This window comes from Protopterus annectens, chromosome 7.part0 (genome assembly GCF_019279795.1).
Source record: "Protopterus annectens isolate FY-2018-M chromosome 7.part0, PAN1.0, whole genome shotgun sequence".
Lineage (NCBI taxonomy): Eukaryota > Metazoa > Chordata > Ceratodontiformes > Protopteridae > Protopterus > Protopterus annectens.
Genome location: NC_056739.1, coordinates 70,915,717 through 70,938,601, shown reverse-complemented (window position 1 = coordinate 70,938,601; position 22,885 = coordinate 70,915,717). Strand labels below are relative to the sequence as shown.

Here is a 22,885-nt window from a genome sequence, read left to right as displayed (position 1 = left end):
GTCTCTTTTCATGTAGTCCAGAGAGGTGCATCTCAGGTCATTCACACCCACATGGACAATGACAGAGTCATACTTGTACCTGTTGTGGAGTGACCTGAGTGCATGTGTTATGTGTCGGATTCTGGCACCTGACAGACAGCTGACTGTTACCTTCTCCTTATTCAACCTAGTGAGTGGGACATCAGTGTGCCTCACTTTTGAGTCCCCTATGATTAATGTATTAGGCAAACTGTTTTACCTTAGGGGCTTAGGTTGAGGGGCACACTTTGTAGGTGAGCTGTGTGTCTTGTGGTTTGTGCTGTGTTATGGTGGTCAAGTGTGTTTCTGCCTTGGAGATCTCTGCTGTTTGGCTAGATTTCTATTGATAGTGAAGATGAGTGTGTGGTTTGTGTTTTTATGTGAGGGCTGTGATGATGGGTGTTCTGGAGGGCTATGTATTCCATGTGGTGTGGTGCAGGTGTTGACCTTCTCCTCTTGACCAGCTATTCTGGTGTTGGCTGGAGAGTGCTTATCTTCCAATTTGTAGATATAGGCGCATCTCTCACAAGTCTGAGTGTTGGGAGGTAAGAGGAGAGAGTTGTCTTTGTACATGAGGCAGTTGCTACACTGCCTCATAATGCCCAAGTTCATCAGGTTAATAGGAGAAAGCACAGGAAACTGACCTTTAAACATGCCAGGAGGGATAGTCATCATTACTAAGTACTGGAGCTATTTCCTTATAGGATGCCTAGTGCTAATAGCACTTATGTGTGCTACAATAATTGCTACAAAAAGCCTGATGAAGTGCTGGTGAATAAGCTAATTAAAGTGCAAGAGAGAAGAGAAAGTTGAAAGGGATAGAAAAAACTGCCCAACTGGCCAATAAACTACAATTTCAGAGCCAGAAACCACTCCTCTTGTGGTAGATAGGCTACCTAGTGCTTACCACTCCCACTGATCAGCTGGAAAGCTTCCCTCTAACACAGAAGGGTCTGGGGAACTCAGAAACTTACAAAACAGTCCTGGATACTACAAATCTGTATCTGGACTACTCTAGCAACAGGAAAGGCGGAAAACAAGCCCAGAACTTTTTTTTTTCCAGAAAAAAAACAGTTAAGTTAAAAGAATAGCACTTGCAGTATGAAAAAAATAGTTAAACAGCAACGAAATGCATTAAAATGCAGTTAAACAGCAATGAAATATAGTTAATCAGTACATTGCTTTGAAACTATAGCTCACAAATCACAACAGTAACAGACAGCACTAATAAAGCAGTGATTTAGTAGAATACCGTCATCAATTTAGTGAGGCTACCAACAAGCAGTAATAAATATGGCAAACAGCAAAATGTAGTATAAAGAGGAACAGTTTTTTTTTTTTCCAGCATTCATCTTAGGTGCCCATATTATGAACTGCAGTGCTATCTTTTGCCCATTTCAGTCTGAAGGGATGATTTCCAAGTGCCTGAGAAAAATCACCTCTCAGAACAGTACTACACTATAGTACTGATGTTAACGCATGAGGCGAGGGCCAATCATTTCTTTTTCATTCATCTGTCAAACAGGTGAAGTGGCCCTTCTCAGGCCCTTTTGAGTCATGTTTCCTTGTCTGTGACCAAAAAAAGCAATAGGTTAATATATATATTTTTTTATTTATTCATTACATTTGTTAACCGTGTAATGTCTGACTGGGCCAGAAGCCCATTTTCAGCGGAGGCCCAGGGAGAAAAATCCCTCTCTCTTCTATATATATATATATATATATATATATATATATATATATATATATATATATGTGTGTGTGTGTGTGTGTATATATATATATATATATATATATATATATATATATATATATATGTTTTCCCCAGTATTGGGTGATTTAGGTAAAATCAACATCTGTATGGTCTACACAATTTGGTTAATTATCCATATATTTGACAGCTGTGCAAGAATGGACAGTCCCTGGTGTTGGTGAATAAGCCATTTCCATGGAGGTTGTGTGTTCTTGGAGTTAGTGTATACAGTAAGCAGGGATTGTAGGTGGTCTTGCCACCCTGCAGAAATACTGCTTATTAAGGTTTCCAAGGATTAGCCTCAGAGCATGCCCAGTGGTGTGTTTATATTTGATGACATTAACTGTGTTCAACTCTGAGAAACCAACGCAGCAGCTATTTGACGATTGCTAATAAATCCATATATATATATATATATATATATATATATATATATAGAGAGAGAGAGAGAGAGGGGTGAGTTCTTGTTACAATTCTAAGGAATAGAAAATTGCTATCCTTGGAGCAATGGTCTCAGATTTAACATATAAAAATTACAAGATTTAGTAAATGGTAGAGAACTGTGACACTACATTGTTTTCCAAGAAGTCACATTTTATTTTCATTGTGGGACTCAAACTTTATTGGTCTGTCTCTTCTAATAGGGAGATGTATGGACAGTTTAGAGTTTTTTGGAAGGTAAAAGGAAACTGGAGTACACTGAGAAAACCTAGAACTACATTGAGAGATTATGCAAATTCCAAACTTCCTATAACCAGAGATCAGTACTGAACCCTATAGTCTTGAGCAGTTAGACACAGATCTTACAAACAAAATCCCCATGCTTTCTTAAATGACATGAGGCTGTTAGAGGGCAAGTTGAAAATTTAGGTGCAGAATGTTAATAAGTTGACATGTTATGGCCAGTTGTTCATAGGTTCATAGGTAGGTACTAGGCTATCGGCCCAAGGGCCTACGTAAAACTAGACAGCAAGGTTCCCCGGCTTACGCCACCCAAGAAAGTTATTTTCCTGTGCCACTGTCGAGCAGAGACACAGAAGTGATCCCCGGGGTTTATTTCCTATTTCTCATCCACTCATCAAGATTTTTCTTGAAGAGTGCTAATGAAGAACTTTGCTTGACATAGATGGGTAGCCTGTTCGAGAGTATGGGAAGTCTCTGGGACAGGAATCTATCCCTCCAGCATGTCCTGTTTATTGTGGTGACAAGGTTGAGGTCCCTAGAGTGTGTAGCTCAGAGGGATTGGGATTTCTTTAGGTGTAACATGTCCAACAGCTCTGGGTTTGACATAGCTTTATATGTTAGGCAGAGATCACCTCGGAGTAGGTGATATGCTACGGAGTAAAGCTGGAGTTTTTTGAGGCGGTCAGTGTAGGGCATTTGTTTGAGTCCAGTAAACCTGTATGTGAGGTACTTCTGTGGCCTTTCCAGCTGCTGCAGATGTCTTGTGAGGTACATTCCAAAAGGGGCATTGTACTCTATAATGGGTCTAATGAGTGTAGAGTAGAGGGGGACGATTACCTCTTTTTTCCTGGATGAGAACCCTTTTATGATGAGGTGTGCCACGTAGAAGGACTTCCTGACTACTGTGGCAATGTGACTATCAAAGGAGAGACTACTGTCCACCTGGGTCCCAAGGTCTCTTATCACGCATTCGGTGTTAAGTAGATTGCTGCCTATGTGGTAGCTCATGGGTACAGAGTTTTTACCAAAGGGGATGACACTGCACTTTTTGGCATTGAGCTTGAGGCCATGGCTCTGACACCAGGCATCTGTCTCAGAGAGGCCCTTCTGTAAGATGTTCACATCATTTGGGGACTTGACTATGGTTCCTAGTTTGCAGTCATCTGCGAACTTCATTAGCTAGAGGCCTTCTGTGTTAGCCTGTACTTCAGAGAAGTAGATACCAAACAGGAGAGGTCCCAGGACGGAACCCTGTGGTACTCCACTTGTCACTGGTTTGAGGTCAGATTTGGAGTCTGCAACTTTTACAGTGTGGGTTCTGTCAGTGAGCCAGTTGGCAACCCATCTTGTGACGTAGAGATTTATGCCTAGTTTATTGAGTTTAGCTATAATTCCAGAATGGGGGATGGTGTCGAAAGCCTTGGCGAGGTCAAGATAGGCTGTGTGAACCACCTTACCCTCATCTATGGCTTTGGTGACTGCCTTAAAGAAGTCGATCAGGTTCAGGAGGCATGATCTGCCTTTCACAAACTCGAACTGGGTGGGATCCAGAGTTTGGAGGTTACCAATTTCTTTGTTTATGAGTTCCATGATAATACGTTCCATGGCCTTGCAGACCAGGCTCGTTAGGCTAATAGGTCTATAGTTCCCAGGATCAGTGGTGGCCCCCCCTTTGTGGAGTGGGATAACTGCTGCTGTGCGCCATTCAGTGGGCACAAAGCCTGATGCGAGGCTATTATTAAACATGGTGCTTAAGTGGGGAGCCAGTTCATTCTGAAGTTCATGTAAAACGCAGCCTGGGATGTTGTCCGGTCCCATGGATGCTGTGTTTTTGGCTTTAGAGAGTGCAGCTTTCACCTGCGTAGTTGTGATTACAAGGACTCTGCATTCTTCCTGTATAGATATGGGCCCTTTAGGGGGTGAGGGGGAGGTAAAGTTAGCACTGAACCTATCTGCCAGGATGTTGGCAATATCAGTTGGTTCTGTAATTTTCGTGCCTTTGTGCTGTAACTCAGAGCAGATCTGGGTGTTGCCATTGAGATTCTTGACATAGCTATAGAATGCTTTGTGGTTGTCTTGGGAATTAGTGGAGATTTTATTTTCGTAGCTAGCTTTGGAGGATCTTATAAGGGATCTCAGCTTCTTAATGAGGCTGACCAGGGAGCTCCACCACTCATGGGATTTTACTCTCTTTTGCAACAGTTTCTTCCTTCTGTTGTACAGTTTGTTTATGGCAGGGGACCACCAAATTGGCTTCCTTTTTTTGGAGGATAGCGTCTTGGTTCTGTTTGGGATAGCACGATCCATGCACTCATGTAAGTGCTTATAGAGTGCATTTGTGTAGAATTCAGCAGTTGTAACTGTATTGTCCATCTGCATGGGTGTCATGAAGTTCACTACTTCTGTCTTAAGAAGCATGAAGTTGGCTTTGGAGAAATTTCTTATTGTGGTTTCCTTAATGGGGGGTGGGGGTGGGATGTAGATATCAAGGGTGATTAGCTTATGGTCGGATCGGACCAATGAGGAGTTGACTTCAGGTGTGGAACACCGGTCACTCATGTTGGTAATGACTAGGTCTAGGATATTGTTGCCCCTGGTGGGGGTGTGGATCAGTTGATCTAGGGCATTGGAGTTTATGAATTCCAGAAAGCGTTGTGCTAAGGAGTTGGTACATGAGTAGTTTTCCCAGTTAATGGTGGGGTAGTTGAAGTCGCCCATTATTAGAGTGTTTGGTTGAACCCTAATATTTTCCAGTACATCAAGAAAAGAGGAGTGGAAATCCTGGGGCATGGTGGGGGATCTGTAGCAAGCTACAATTTGGGTTGCAGTTTTGCCAAGAGTTCGTTGCACTTGGATAACCTCGGATGCATTATGCTAAGCAACTAGCCTGGAGGTGTGGATATCCTTAATGAATATGGACACACCCCCACCTTTGGTGTTTCGGTCCAGGTTACGTGGCTGAAAAGTGTGGTATGAGTTATAGCCTGGTAGTGCAGGGGTGCTCTCTGGGGCCTTGAACCAGGTCTCAGTCACTGCACAGATATCAATGTTCTCCGTTTTAAGGAGTGCCTCGAGTGAGTGCATTTTGAAATTTAGACTTCTAGCATTGAGAAGCATTACCCTCAGTTTTTGCTTGCTTGTTCCTGTTATGGTGGTGAATTTGTTACTTAAACCCTGCCTGAAAAAGGCACTATAGGGGCAGCAAGAGCCTTAGCCAGTATCTGGAATCTCAGGGGCGACAGGTGGCATCTGTGGCAAAGCATCGTGATCTGTTGAGCATGTCATCCCAAGCAGACAGATACTGGATCCCCTTAGAATGACAGCAGAAGCTTAGCCAATTGTTGAAGTCAATCATTTTGTCCATGTACTGCGGTGTCATTCTGGGTGATGGCAGAATGCTACTCAGGGCTAGGGTCATACTTGCCTGGGCCACAAGATCGGAGAGCTCTTCCATGTCTCTTTTCATATAGTCCAGGGAGGTATGTCTCAGGTCATTCACACCAACATGGACAATGACAGAGTCATATTTGTACTTGTTGTGGAGTGACCTGAGTATGTGGGTTATGTGGCGGATTCTGGCACACGACAGGCAGCTGACAGTAACCTTCTCCTTGTTTAGCCTGGTGAGTGGGACATCAGTGTGCCTGACTATAGAGTCACCTATGACTAGTGTGTTGGGTATGTTGTTTTGCCTTATTGGCTGTGTTTGAGTGGCACACTGAGTCTGTGGGCTATGTGTCATTTGGGTTGTGTTGGGGGATGGAGGTTGCTTGTGTTTCTGCTGTGGAGGTCTCTGTTGCTTAGGCAGATTATTATTGAGAGCCTCCGTGAATGTTTTTGAGTTTCTCTGTGTGGATTTTGGTGGTGTAGACATAGTGAGACTATGTGATGAGTGTGGTGTGGTGCAAATGTTTACTTCTCCTCATGACTGTCAGGTTCAGTCTTGGTTGGAGAGAGCTTTACCACCAGTTTGGCTAGATAAGTGCATCTCTCACAGGTTGTAGTGTTGGGTGGTAGGAGGAGAGGGTTGTCTGTGTACCTGAGGCAATTTCTACATTGCCTCAAGATGCCCAGATGCATCAGATAGACAAGGGAAAACACTGGGAGCTGACCCTTGGTCATGCCTGAATAAAAAACTATTTTCCTCTAGATAAGTGAGGAAAGTGAGTACAAGAGCTGTTTTTCTCAACGCCAGTGAGAAAAGTAAGTACAAAAACTGTTTTCCTCTAGGTAATGAGGAAGACTGAGTGCTATAGTAATTAGTAGCTTATTTAGTGCTTACAAGTTCTGAACAAGTGCTGAGCATGAATAAGCAGATTTAAGTGCTAAAACTAAAAATCTGTATCTGCACTAGACGAGTTACAGGACAGAAACAAGTGCAAATGCAAGCTTTCAAATCAGAAAGTTGAGAGAGATGGAAGATTGCCCAAATGGCCAATAACTACAAATTCTGGGTCAGAACCACTCCTTATGTGGTAGACAGGTTACCTAATGCTTACCACTCCCACTGATAAGCTAGATGGCTTCCCTCCTACACAGAAAGGCTTGGGGGGCTCAGAAGCTTACAAACAGTCCTGGATACAGCAAATATGTATCTGGAACACTAGTTACAGGAAAGGTAGGAAACAGGCTTACAGTTTTTTTTTTGTTGTTACAGAAAAGTAGCAAAAACAGTAGTAAAAACAATTCACATGAAGTGCAAGCTAGCACGCTTGAGTATGTAGCAATATTAGACCACACACAGTTTGAAAAATGCAATTAAATTAAAAAGGACTAAAAGCAAGTGCAGAAAGAGTTTATTAGGTAGAATGCGGTAAAGAGATGGGAATGGGGGAGTGTTCCAGATCAAATCTACAGTGGGGCGGGCACTGCAAAAGCCACCAAATTTAAACTACAAACCAAAAACAGGGAGGGGGAGGTGCGGACGACAGTTTCAGCAGAGATCTGAGCAACCACTAATATAGTACAACTGTTAAGCCAAAAAAATATAATCAGTTCTGTATATTTGCAGATCAGTCTCTCAAAACAGTGAAACAACTGATATCTAAGCAACAATTAAACTCTATAATAAAGAAAAATGTACTCAGCTCTGTATATTTGCAGATAGTCTTGTAAGGCTGTCTCTCAGAACACAGGTTCCAATTTAAATGCAGGCTGTTATTAACAGGTCAGATTAAGGGAACCCTGAGTTAGGTAACACACAAGCTATAAAAAACAGTTATATCAGCTGAAGACAAGGCAGAAAATGGGGGTGGGGGGTAGGGAAGACAGTTTCAGCAGAGATCTGAGCAACCACTAATATAGTACAACTGTTAAGCCAAAAAAATATACTCAGCTCTGTATATTTGCAGATCAGTCTCTCAGAACAGTGAGACAACAGATATCTAAGCAACAATTAAACTCTGTAATAAAGAAAAATATACTCAGCTCTGTATATTTGCAGATAGTCTTGTAAGGCTGTCTCTCAGAAAAATTCCATTGAAAATAAGCCAAATAAATAAATAAATAAATATATACCTACATCAAGACACTTCATTTCAGATCACTGTCAAGAAAGAACAGTATATCGCATGTCCAGGGAAGGAGGGTCTGCATCTCCAGATGGTAAAGTAGGTGCAGAGTAGAAAGGGAGGGAATCAATGATGGGAGATGTATGGAGGAAGAAGTGAGACTGTGTGGATGTTTTCATATTATGGCTTTTGAATCATAACACACTCAGAAAGTTAGCAGTTTTCTTTGTTTCATGGACTTGTTGCACATTGGGCTTATACATTCCCACAGTCAGTGGCGTTGTGATCTGTGCCTGTAGAGAAATTGGTATCCTAGAGTTTACTTTAATAGGTTTTTGTTTTGAGTGGAGGAATGACAGTACAGTGGATATATGTTTTTTTTTTCCAAATTTATTAGTAAGACACATACTTGTATGAAATACAGTGAACACCAGAAAAATGAACATACTAAATACCACAGATATGTCGATTTATTTATTTGTATTATGTTAAGTAATTTAGTTCTTAATAGCCAGTAATGAGTTACAGAAGAATCAAGGGGAAAACACTCTGCAAAATGCATGAATACAGCAGCTTAGCAAGCTGTATTCCAGACTTTACAACAGCTGCATTAATGAATTTTTAAATTCATTGCATAGATGTATAGACAGTAGATATAATAAAGTAAAAGGTGATAACATCTGTTTTATTCTAGTCAGGTACATGCGCATATGCAAGCTTCAGGTACAGTCAGTGACATTAAATGGTGATTTGCAGTTAAGTTTTAATTGCTGTTCAGATGTTTATTTTTGTCTACTTAAAGCTCTTAAGAGACATCATGCATTGGTTTAACCATATGTTGGAGACAGAAATAGGTTGGAGCAGTATGGCACGAAACAAAGAAAATATGGCTGGGAAGTTGAAGTAACCTTGTTACTATTAATGAGAGTTAGAAAGTTGCAGTTGGGTAGAGAGGGTTGCATTGGTTGTTTGCTGCTGGGGGTACTGAGCAGCCCTCCCACTTTCACTCTAACAATGTCTGTGTGGGGGATGGGGCAGTACATGGGGCATTTATAAGAGGAAATGCAGTTGCAGTTTGTAGGACCTCACAATGGAAGAATGGTAAGCTCAAGTGCCACTAGTGGTTTGTGGGAAGTCTTAGCTGTCATTTGTAAGGAGGTGGTCTATGTTGTAGGACCCTGCAATGGGACAATAAGTAGGCTTTTTTTAAAGCTAGAGGAGCTCGATTTGAATTGAGTTAAGGTATCATCCAGTAAAACAAACGGAGTTGTGATTTACATTTACTAACTGTGACTTGCTCTGTCTTAATGGGCTGTAAGTTTCAGCTTGTCTCATCAAATATGTATTGTTAATGGGCATTACATGAAAAGTGAGTTTGAGTGATTTTATCATAACTTTCTTTGTTTCACCAATATTACATTTAGTTTCTCATCATCTACTATTCAGGAGGATTAGATATGCTAAAAAGCAATCAGTGCACCTGGGCCTTGAACTGTAACTATCAAAATGGAGGTTTAGCACAGAGTATTAGAAACTCTTGCTCAATATCCACCCCATCCCAGCATACCTCTATGCACAAAAAATCTGTAGAAAACTAAACATAATGGGGGGAGAGACCCAAAATTAGGGACATCAAATAGAAACTTGCTATAGTAATAGGTTTTGCATTAGCATGCATTTTCTGAAGGACATGAAGTATGAAACTCATATGTATGTCATTATTCAGTGATTTCAGTCCTTCGTGATTTGCCAGAAAACCACAAATGTTATGAGGGATAATTAAAAAATATGAGGCAAAATTATGGACATTCTGAGAAAATCTGAACATTTGAGAGGTATGTGCAATGTAGCTTTTTTTTACATATACACAAGTAGCAGTTAAAAATGGAAGTAAGAGAAATAATTTAGTGCACATAAATATTCTTTCTCAAAGATAGCTACAGTTTAAAAATATTTCTGTATAGTGCATGAATGTACTTGTTGGTATATATATCTGAATATTACTATTGTCATAAAACACAAACAATATTAATTGAATTATTTAACACTTTATTCTGTTGACAATGGCCATCACACAAATTGAGGAGCCCCCATTTAGGTTGCTCTTGTCTTGTGTAATCTGTATAATTTAGTGTATTGTTTATAAAACAGGTGTGTAGAATGCTAGAAAAGCAGATATGTCGTGTGTCTGTCAGATGGCTTGGGTATAGCAAAACACACACTTTCCCATCCACTTTCAGACTTTGTGTGGGATCCGTCTTGAAGAAATAGCAATGTTCTTCATATTGATCACTATTGCAGTAGCCTAAACTACATGGGTAATATCCTACATAGGATATAACGGCTGGATAGCTTCCAAAGCTTCGGGGCACCTTCTACACTCCCACACCATTAGTCAGCTAGAGCTGAGCTGACAGAAAAGACAGGTTTGGGTGATATGCCCTTCTGAGCCTTCCTGCCTTGGAGAAGAGTGCTCCTCTATGGACATTCAAGGATCGACAGTTGGCTAGCGCTACTCTGTTGCTATGCAGATAAGTTCCCTTCTAGGGAAGAACCTTCCACATTGCTTTTAAAGTTTAAACTAACTTTTGTAAAAAAATACTTGTTGCACTCCATCAGGACAAACTTTTGTTTCAGACAAGCTGTGCAGGATCAAGGCAGTCCTCGTGAATCGAAACTGTATTGAGGAGAGGGTCTTCTAAGATTTAATCCATCTGTGGAGAATTACTAAGGTAGACCTTTTTACAACCTCTTTAAACAATCAGCTAGCAAAATTATTTTCCAAGACTTCATGTAAGAAGGCCTGGAAGACAAATGCCTTTTCTTTTGCTTGGACAAGAATGTTCCTGCATGGGACTTCCAAGATGGCTGCACTTTGAGTAACAGCTTAATTCTAGCGCTCTCAATGTGAAAACAGAAACTTAGCAGAGAAAACTTGGAGACCTAGATTTCTGGGTAAATTTTAGTAACCGGCTAATAAGGGCACTGCCTGGATGCCAGGAAAAAAGAAATACAGAGGACCTGAAGGAAAATCAGCTAAAAAAGATGAAAAAAACACTGACTGGTAAAAATACTGTAGCTGTTCAGCAAAAAGCAGTGCAAGCGCCAGACATAACTTCAAGTAACCTAGAGGAAGGTATAAGGCAACTGCACACAGACCTGACTAAAATAAATGAAACACTGATGGAGTACATCAACTCAAACTACAAAAAGCTGGAAAAAATGGAAGAAACATTAAAGAGATATTCAGAGAAAGTGATAAAAGTGCACAACTCTGAGGTTAAGATGAAGAAAAGGCTGGCTGAATATGAGACTTCACAAGAAGAGATGTTACAGAAAATAATACAATTAGAGGACAGCGCAAGTAGGAAAACCCGAGATTTTCAGTTGTACCCGAGAAGCTGGAAGAACAGACTATTAATTTTATGAAAGCACAAATAAGCAACTGGACTGGTATTCCACAACATGAATTATTAATTGAAAGGCATAGTATGTGTATGCTCCAATCCTGGTCATGAGAAAACAACCTAGACCTTTAATAGTAAAGATATAATCTTACTAGCAGAAAGAGCTGATTCTGGCAAAACTGTGGCAGAAGAACAAAATACTAAAAGTGGGAGACAGCAGAGTATTTGTGGAGAATGACTACTCATACACCAGGTAAAAGAGGAATACAATTTATCTCATTATTCAGGGAATGTCAAGCAGCAGCTGTAATATTCAAACTGCTGTACCCAACTATCATCAGAATATTTCCCCTGGAAGAACAAAACCATTTGTTGCTGAAGTACATACTAATGAAGAAATACCAAAGTTTGCTCAACAGAAAGTGAGATGTGAAACAGAAGAAGATTCTGCTTCTTGTTCTGGTAAAAAAGACTTCAGAAAGACTATGCCAGTGAAACCTTTTCCAGTGTTTCAACAGAAAATGCTTGAGAAAGGAAACAAAGCACAAGAGTTGACTAGAAGTATCGAAAAGTACATTGGAAATGATGCAGAGACAGGGTTTGGGAGAAGGAGACAAACAGGAATAGAAGAAGAAAACCTGGAAATATTGGACTTTCTTGGACTTTGTTAAACTTGTAGGGGACTCTAAAGCATATGCCCTACTTCATCCATTAACATTTGGAGAATAAAATTAGTAACTTGGAGACTGACAAATGTTGGATTACAAAGCAATAATTATACTTGTGAAACACGACAGAACAAGAACATTTGGAATCTTGTACTTTTTTGGACTTTGTTAATCTTGTAGAGGACTCTTAAGCATATGCCCTACTTCATGTCATTAATGTTCAGAAACATACTCGGGAGGGGGGACGATGAGAGAGAAAGTTAACTGTAAGTAAAATAAATTTTTTTTTTTCTTGATAATACTATTTAAATGGTGCATGATTTTCTTTGCATGTTATAAAGTAATGCATTTTCAGTTATTTTAAGTGTAATAGGGATACTAATGTAAATAGGTGCTCCTGTTTTTTTCTTTTTGTGTCTTTCTCTCTTCTTATCTCTTTCTCCTTCCTCCTTGTATAGTTTTAAGAAATGTAGGCACTGCAATGTAAAAAAAACAAGATCTGGTTAAAAAAACATGATAAAACAAAATTACTGTACTTTTTCACAGTCTTACATATGAGAATGACTGGGTTAAGGCCATTAATTTAATCGGGTCTATATCAGTTCATCGAAACGTCTGAAGTTCGAACACCATATGTTCAAACTTCAAACCACGAACTGTAAAAACATTGAAGTCTTAAAACAGCGATTTTTCCCCAGGGAAAAAAATCGCTGTTCCAAGAAACACACATGCAACACAAACACACCAAAGCAACATCAATCTACACACATACACTCAAAATTCTACATCTAACCCTACACTAAATTGTACATACACTACTACCTATCCGCTTACCTTAACCCAAACCCTAACCCTAAGGTCCGTCAGTATCGCACACTCACCTGACCCGCGCCCTAACCCCAACTCACCTATCCCGCCCTAACCCTAAAGTCTTTCACTATTGCACACCCACTTCACCTGCGCCCTAACGCACGTCCTAAACCTAACATCCACACAATCGCACACTTACCTGAACCTGACCCATAACTTCCCACCACAATCCTGATACTCATAAAGCCACAGAAACAGCCCACCAAATTCTTTCCCTGGGAAAGAATTCGGTGGGCTGTGGCTTTACGATTACCAGTGTTCGAACTTTACAGTTCGAACATCTGGTATTCAATATTCAGCCATTTAGATGGACTGATATAAACCCATTTAATCTAGTAACAAGTTGTAATAGAAAGCAAGTAAATGAAAAAGAATATTGAGTATCATAAGGCTTTTTTCTAGTAAACAGTTTTGTGTTTGGATCTTATGTTTCTAGCAGACAATCTGATAAAGAGAAATGACTTGAAGAGAATGTTTTCTGAAGGCATTCAAGTGTTTTCTCAGCTGCAAGACCTATAACAATAAGACAAAACCAAGCAGCAGTTAATAGAACTACAGGCTATACCATGCATCTTAACATGGATAACTTTTCTTTTAGGTTAGCTTGAGTCTGTGTGTGTGGCTGTCAGTTTGGAGCATATGTTCCTATTAGGAGGGTAAAACTTCAATAGTTAAAGATGTACATAGTTTTGTGTGTTATTATTTAGTTAATAGGTTTTAGGGGGTATTGGAGTATGTGTGTATTTTTGTTTGAGGGTTTTCAATAAAACAAAAAAGTTCTGAAAGATGTGACATAGGCTTAAGTGGAGATGCCAAAAAACAACTGTATAAAAGATTAACCTGCCAAATACTTGCATGTAGCATAAAAGCTGAAACCAGACATTTAACAAAAAAGCTGTTATACATAAAAGGTGGGAATAATCTCTCAAGAATATGACGATTTATGTAATTTTCTTAAACATTAGTGGTCTCACAGATAAATAGAAAAAAGAAAGAGTAGTTTGTTTGTTTGTGTCTTTCTGCTTTTCCCAGTTAGGGGTCACCAGAGCGGAACTCCGGTCCACTAATGATTGGCAGTAGAGTTTTATGTGCTGGCTTGCTGGGCCTAACGCACAACCTTCAACGAAGGAACGCCCATTCACGCATGTCGCCACACAGAAGACGCTCTAACTGAGAATCGAATGGGCAACGTCTAACTGTGAGGCGACAACGCTACCGCAACACCACCACCGCAGTAAGAAAAAAGAAAGAGTAGTGAACTTTATTAAAAATGTAGAATGCAAATAGCTGTGCTACAGGAGAAACATTTGGAAAAAAGTGAACATGTGAATTTGATAAAGAAAGGTTTTCAGGAGGGTTATTCAGCAGAATACCAGGGGCAAAGGAAGAGAGGAGGATGTATATTAATTGCAAGAGGAGCTCCAATAGTAATAAAAGTGGATAAAAAAGACAATAATGGTAGATTTGTAGTACTAAGTACTACTAGCAAGGGTGGAGGATTACACTGGCATGAATTCCCATTCCAATGAAAACTGCTATAATGGAGCTTAAGAAAATTCTGGGAGAAATGATCAGCTTTCAGCAAGGAATTCTACTTATAGGTGGGGACTGCAACGTGATTTGCAATAGTGAAGATGTGGCTGGGGAGCCCAAAAAGGGAAAATGTAACAAAGGAGGGTAGATTTTAAAGAAATTTATGAAAATATGTGGCATGTAAGATGTGAAATCAGTACTAGGAGTTCGGAGTGAATTTATATTATTCGCCAAGGTACAAACACTGCTCTAGTTTAGACAGAATTTACATTTCACAGGAACATGTGCATTTAATTGATAGTCTTGATATTCTCTCAATAACTATTTCATATCATGTGCCAATAATAACTAAAATAAAAACACTGGGTAATGAAATAAAAAGGAGGCACTGGTGGTTTTTGCACTTATCTGTTGAAAAGAGAGGAATTTAAGGATTGGGTAGTGGAAATTATTCAGGAGCTATTAGAGAAGATAGAAGTTTCTTCTGAAAATATAGCTAGGGAGTGGGATAAAATTAAAGTGGAGTTTAAAAATAGGGTGGAAATAAAGATATAGTTAAGAAGTAAGAAGAATTATTTAGAGGGACTGACAAATGTTAAAGTATTGCAAAATAGGGGGACTCTCACAGAACAAAAAGAGGAGTGACTGCAAAATGCTAAACAGGAAATAAGAGATTACCTCGATAATATGCACGAGTTTAGAAACATTGCTGTTAAGCAACTGTTTTTTGATAATAACTCTAGTGTACAAAAAGTTTTATCACAATGACTTGGGCAACAGAAAGTAGAAAGGGCTGTCACCAAGCTTAGGAAGCCTATAACAAGGAAGATAACAAGAGATCCTGTAGCAGTGTTAGAAATAGTTCATAAATTCTATGAAAGTCTGCCTAAAGCAGAGAAATCTGGAAATCAAGAAAAGGTACAAATGGAAATGTTTATGGAAGAATTAAATATGCCAGGGTTAGAGGCAGAGTAGGCTGAATTACTAACAGGATAGGAGGAGTTGAAATAAAAATGTTGATGTATAACCAGTGTACAGGAAAGTCCCCAGGAATAGATGGTATTCCTGTGGAAATTTGAAAGTGAGAAGGGAAAAAACTGAAAGATCTAGAAGGTTTTGTTTAACAGTATTTTAAGAAGAGGAGAAGCATTAACAACCTGGGAGAAAGCAATTGTAGCTGTAATACCTAAAGAAGGTAAATATCCATCAGTTCCAGCTTCATACAGGCCCATTTGAATACTAAACCATGATTATAAAGTGTTTAGTCTATAATGGCTAAAAGAATGGCAAAAGTGATGCCAAAATTGTAGATATTGATCAGCATGGTTTTGTGGAGGGAAGGCAAACATTTGACAACATTAACAGAGCACAGATGATCCACAGGGAAGCAGAAATCATGGGTCTTGATGCAGAGTAAGCATTTGACAGAGTTAACTGAGATTTTATGAGCAGAGCAATGAAAGCATTTGCATTCTCTGATAAAATTATAAGTTTGATTAGCAGGATATATGAGGGATTGGAGTTGGAAATTAAAGTGGATGGGTGTCCTCCCTGATAATTTCTGCTTTGGCATAAGAACCAGGCAGGCATGTCCTCTCTTCCCTTTGTTATTTGCATTATATTTAGAACCATTGGCAAAGAAAATAAGGGACTCAGAAATTCAAGGATATAATTGGTATGGTAGTCAAGAAAAGTTGTCTCTATTTGCAGACAACATTATTTTATACCTGACAAAACCAGAAATGGACATTACGGTTCTGTGAAATATATTGACAGTTTCATATCTTTTCAGGATACAAAATTAATGAAGCTAAAGCAAAGGCAATAGCAGTTATTATGTACCCACATGTGAACTGGTTCAGCAATAGCCATACATATGGGGGCATGATAAAATGAAGCATTTAGGAATATGGATTAAAAATGATTCTGGTGTGGCAGCTAAGGATATGTGGGAAGAGACTAAACCAAAGATAATACGAAAACTGAGAAAATGGAGACTCTGTTATATGGATATCGATAGCAAGATACAATCAGTTAAAATGTTTTTAGTCCCTTAAGTCTTACACATAAGTCAGGCATATTTTTATCAAGCAGAGGAGAAGTTGTGGATAGCAATTAATAAAGAGCTGAAGGATTTTATCTGGGAGGGGAAGACTGTAAGAGTCAAGTGGGAGAAGCTTATTCTTCCAGTGGAACAAGGCAGATTGGGATAACCTGATTTGAAGGGGTGTTTCGGAGCAACACAGTTAAGGATCCTGTACATAGCTCAAGTAGAAAACTATAATTCAAAGTGAAAAGACATGATGATGAAACAGGAAGGAAGCTCAATAAACAAGGAGATACTGAGATTTTGGATGCAAACCTTTAAGGAGAATGCCAGTAATCAAACAGAATATAATATTCATAAAGTAGCAGAAAGTATTCTGAGAACTAAGCCAACATGGGAATGGAGAAAGGAGATTCTGCGATAGGGTTAATTGCAATTAGGGATACAGACAATAGGCAAGAGGGGGGGGGAAATTTATTGGAGAAAACTGACAAATGAATAAAGGTATTTGGAGCAAGTAACTGCAGAGGGAAAGGTAATAAAATGGGACGATGCCAAGAACTTACTTGGACAGCAGGCTAAAGATTGCCTTCTCTGTCAAGGATTGATATCAGAGTATAGGCAAAGAGAAAGAAATAGGGAGTTCCTAAATGAAAGACCAAACACTGATAGAGCTTTCAGTAGAATCTAGAACAGAAGTTGCCATTACGAAAGGAATAATTAGTAGAGCATATAAAAGATTGCATGTTAACTATAAGAATAAATCAGAGGAGGTTAGAAAGGATTGGGAAGAGAGTTTGGATAAGCAATTCACAAGGAAACAATGGGGAATGTATATATGTCTCCCAAATATGCAACAAAATCTAGAAGATTTAGGATCTTTGCTTGGAAATGTTTACATATGTATTTTTATACCCTAGGTGGACTCCAAAGAATTTTTCCTCAGGTAGACAGCAAATGTAGTTGCGATGAGGAAGAAAGAGGTAATTGTGAACATATTTTCTGAGACTGTAATGAGTTGGCAGACTTTAAAGATTCCCTGCAGCCTGCTGTGTCGGAAATGCTGGGCAAGCAAATAAGTGTAACTAAGGAAATTATTTTTGAGCGGAGATACAGAATCAGAATTGCCAAGACAGAGTAAGCCCTTACTGAGTCTAATTATGATGGCTGCCAATAAAAGAAATTGCTAGAAAATTAAAATCAAAGTCTAAACCAACTTTACTAGAAGTAGCAAAGATAGTAACAGAGATTAAACAACTGGAATTGGGATTTTTAGAAATTGGTAGGAGGAAATTACATAGGAAATAATGACAAGTATGGGGTCAATACATGCAGAGGGGGAATGAAGTCTGAGGGCAGGAACTGAATGAGCTGTGTAATGATTGACTGACAATGACTGGATATATTATAAGTGATTCATAATGTTTGCAGCTACAGTTGTGTCGGCATGGTTTGTAATGTTTGCAACAGACATTGTGACAGTATGGTTTACTTTCATTTATATAAATGTAAAATTGCCTGTATCATACATGAAAATGTAATAAAAATGTGTCTTGTTTTAAAAAAAATGCTAAATGTTCCTGTATGCTTTGCTACCCTTTCTGCTTATGTCCAGATACTTCTGAAGATTCATAAGAATTCCAAAATAATTGGTTCTCATTTGTTTTGGAATTGGCCAGGGACAATTCCCACAAGCTTCCTGACAGGCTGGATTTACTCACACAAAATCAGGGGCATTTGATACATCCTGATCCCAAACAACTACAACTGACTACCTGGACGATAGGGTGTTAATGCCTTTTAGACACCTGTTTCCTGAAAATGTGCAGCAGGTACTAATGGAGGCAAGAAAGCCCTCCTGCTAGAAAATCATATATAAACAAATGGAAACGTTTTTCTAATTGATGCCAACAAAACAGCCAACACCCATGTTCCTCTCTGGTTTTACAGTATTTGTGTGAGTTGTTATCCTATGGCCTGTCTTACTCCTCTCTCAAGGTTCATTTGTTGGCCATTTCAACATATCTTCCCATGGATCCCCTCTTTTAAAGCGATCTCATGTGAAAATGTTTTTGAAAGGGGTGGAATAATAAACCTCCCCGGACAAATGATGGCTCCTCCTGGGTATCTTAATTTTGTGTTAAGGAAGCTAACACTTGCTTCATTTGAGCCAGCTCTGACCTCTGCAAGAAGAATTAACTGAGTTGTAAGCTCTTATGGTGAGTCAATCTTATCTCATCTTTTACAGAGACAGGCTTTCTTGAGAACTAAGCCTTATATTATGCCCAAAGTGGTATCCAAATTTACTTTAAGCCAATGTATCCATCTCTGTTTTCTTTCCGGATCCCAAAAATGAGGGAGAAAGGACACCTTATACCTTCAATGTACACAGACAATTCACACAATTCAGGGATACTATCTTGCAAGAACAGAATCTTTCAGAACTTCTGATCAGGTGTATATTTTTATTTATTTTTTTATTATTTAACATTTGTTTACCAGGAAAGTCCAACTTGGAACAAGCCAATTTTCATTGGAGACATGGGGAGAAATGCTCCAGATGCATGTCTTTGTAATGTGGGAGGAAACCTACAAGAATGCAAGGAGGACATGCAGACTCCACACAGAAGGCACCCCAGCCAAAAATCAAACCGGAGAACCTCTTACTGTGAGGCAGCAATGCAAACTGCTGCACCACTGCACCGTTTCTTTTGAATGTAAGAAAAATGGACAACCTGTGTCAAAGCAGACTATTTCTAAATGGTTGTCCCAGACTATTGTCTTTTATTACTTCCACCACAGGAAAACTATTATAGGCAGGCTCATGGTTTATTCTACCAGGGCCTGGGCTTCATCTATGACTTTTTAGAAAGAGTTGGACTGTATAAGCATCATCTTAATCCCCTGTACGTACTTTCAAAAGCACTATAAACTAGATTGCTTCTCCAGGTATAGGACAGGCTTTGCTAAGACCATTCTCTAGAGGCTGCCTGCTAGACCCTTCCCCTTCCACCTCCCAGTTATTGTAAACTGTGGGAATTTACCATTATAGCTCAGGCACAGCAGTGGTCAGTGTAAAGATTAAAATACAGTTGTGTAAGTAAACTCATCATAACTGTAGATATACAAATGAACACTGCTGCAGTAGCTGCTGCTTCCACCCTTCCTCTTTGTTTGTTTTTTTTTGTCTCTTTTTTTATGTCATGGTATGGACATGCATTTTTTTTTTCTTTTCTTAGCAAAGTCCTGCCAGTGCATATCCTTTTTCTGTTAGTTAACATGAAATCTTTGCAGGGCTTGGCGACTACACCTGTATTTTTAGTCAGTTGACCAATGGTTTGGACACATGAAAGGTGCCTTGAAGTTTTGGAAGCTGGTCAGCTGTTATATCCTATACAGGATGTAACTCGTATAGCTAAGGCTACTGCAGCAGGGATCATTCAGACATATACTGTTATGGTAAGCTTACTTACACAACTGTGCTTTCCTGTACTGGTTGTTTTTTTCTCTCTGTAGTGCATATCACTATGAACAAGTTCAGACTAGTTTTGTTTTTAAGCAGAGTTCTCTGTTGCATGGTATTCTGTCTCACATGAGCATTGTAAAACCTGGGAAGAGAAGTCACAGACTTGTTTTTCCATTGTTCTTTTGTGTGCCCAATTAAAGATGAAGCAGTCTTACTTTTGATGTTGCTGTTTTACCCATAATAACACTCAAAATGGGGATAATTATTGGAAAAGCAGAGGTCAGCACAGTACAGTAGTGCTAGCACTGAGAATGGAGTGGTATGGAGGAAATGGAAAGCACTTGGAATACACTTCATTGCTTATGCATCATGAGCAGATTCATTCCTCTATTAGAAACTGTTTCAGAAGGAGAAAGTCATAGTGAAACAATGCCAGTATTCCATCTAACTCCATCATATTTTTGTATTTTAGGTTGATCCAACACACAAAGAATCTTATGACATCAGATGTAAAACTGTGCATCAAGGTGTTGCGAACACTTCAGGATATGCTGGTCAAAAGAAACGACTATGGAGAAAGGGTGAGCACATATTGGGAGATCATCAGCACCAGAAACAACACTGTTTCAAGGAGGGTTGGGGCTTCAGTCATTTTAAAATACCAGGTGATCCAAATGGAAAAGTTAGTGAGGGTTAAGAGACAAAACATGTAGCTAACTCATCTGTGATAAAAGTGGTTAAGGATAAAAATATAGAAATGAAAATCTTATCTTAGCTTATCTGTAATGCAAACATAAAGGCTGTTTCAGAACAAGGTCATTGCTTAATTGCATGGACATAAAGAATTCATAACTCATAATTTAGTTTTTAATTTCTAGTGATGAAGTCAGAGGTAGGCAGTGGTAGTTAGCTGTTAGATATGCAGGCAAAGGGTAAAGTCCATCTCACCTCCCAGCACACCCAAGGAAGAATTCTAGTTGTTTTTTTTAATTGCTGGGACAGATGTGATTACCATTTTGAATACTTTCAGCATTTCATGCAATAGCTAGGTTACAGAGGTAGACTAGCTGTTCCCCCACAGTGAAGTTTTTGGTTCACTTCCTCATGAGGGGCTGACAGTACTGCTGATCAGTACCATCACCCCATAGTTACATGTGCTGTGTAGTGATTCACGAACCTGCATCAGGTACAATAGTGAACATCCTCACACAGATGAAGTGCAGATTTCACTATAGTTTATAGGTAAGTACAAGGCTAGCTGTCCTTGTGGGCCATTTTACACCTAGCCAATTTCCCTTCCAAAAGTCAGAATAAACCCTGTACCTTGTGTCTGTGAGGCAAATACCTTAACCATTACACCAGACCCCAACCTATATTGTGATTATCATGGTTTTGAACTGTAAGGAGGATGTTTGTCCATGAATCTGACATTGCCATTGATTCACATAGGTCAGGCTTTCAAATATTTGGATTCCCAAAATTAAATATTTTTAAGAAGATTTTCAGTAATGACATATAAACTTCCATATAAAGTCAAGAAGTTTTAAAATAAAAGATGTCGAAAGCCATAAAAAATGCTAAGTTTATTATATCTGCAAATATATTAGATTTTGTTCATGTTCTTAGTGAAAGAGAAGTCTGCAGCTGAAGGCAATTCACTAGGGGAATTCTGTACATTCTGTTCTGAGTGAAACTTACAAAGATTCCTTCATGCATCTGCAAAGTTGTTAGTTATTTTTTTACTCATTACTGAATATTTTTACATACAGAAAAGCTGTCCATAGGTGGAAGCAAATAATCTAGAGAGTTGTGAACATTTTTTTACTGAGAGAAATTAAAAATGTAAAGGTACAAAGGGAAGCAGTTCAGCGAAAAATAAAGTTTGAAATTATCAGAAGTGAATAAGAGATAATCATCCCAGCAGACTTAATGCTTTAATGTGTTTAAAAGAGCAGTGCATAGTTTAGTTTTATTTAAAGGTAGCCACTACAAATTTTTCCTTGGGTTAAAAGTTAATGTTATCTGAAAAGATGCAAGCTATTTTTCACATCTGGGAGGGGCTAGAGATAAGAAAAGAACAGACAGCAATCAGTGTAAGTGAAAACACAGGCAATAATATGAGCTTTAGCATGGGTAATCTTAATTTTAGATAATAGTATGCCTGCGGGTGCAGCTGTCTATTTGAGGCAGTTCTTATATAGAGAGTTAAACTTCATTCCTTGAAAATGTACATGGTTGTTTATGTTTGTTATAAGTTAATAGGGAATGGCAGTGTTTTGAAATGTGTTTAGTTTTTTTGTTTGATAGTTTTCTATAAAATAAAAGTCTTGAAAAATATGACATAGGTTCAGATGGAAATGAAAGGAAACAACTGTGTAAAAATATTAGCCTGCCAAATATTAGCGTGTGCGCATAAGACAAAAGTTAGAAATATACATTCAAAAAAACTGCCATGTATAATAGGGTGGAAATGATAACTTTTTATTATAATGGTTCTCTAGCCATAGTATCTTGGAATGTAAATGGTCTTACAGGTATAGACAAAGAGGAAAGGGTATTGAGTTATATTAAGAAATGAAGGGCACACATAGCAGCACTGCAGGAAACACATTTGGAAAGAACTGAGCATGCAAATTTGACAAAGAAAAGATTTCAAGATGGCTATTTAGCAGAATATCAGGGACAAAGGAAAAGGAGAAAAATAATATTGATTGCTAGAAGGGGTCCAGTAGTAGTAGAAGAAGGAAAAAGGATAATAATGATATATTTGTGATAGTAAGGGACTATTGTCAAGGGAGGAAGATTACACTAGCATGTGTTTATATTCCACAAAAAACTGCTATTATTGAGTTTTTGAGAGAAATAATCAGCTTTCAGCCAGGAATATTGTTTATAGGTAGAGAATGGAACTTGTTTTGCAACAGTGATG

General features: G+C 38.8%; 1 protein-coding gene across 1 annotated transcript in view; it reads left to right on the top strand.

Moving 5' to 3' along the window:
* Positions 1-22,885, top strand: part of ITPR3 (inositol 1,4,5-trisphosphate receptor type 3) — a 2,403,054-nt gene that overhangs the window by 1,687,456 nt on the left and 692,713 nt on the right. Inside the window, exon 37 of the mRNA XM_044076491.1 lies at positions 20,429-20,537. Within this exon, the coding sequence (XP_043932426.1) occupies positions 20,429-20,537 (109 nt within the window). The remainder of the gene's footprint in view (positions 1-20,428; positions 20,538-22,885) is intronic.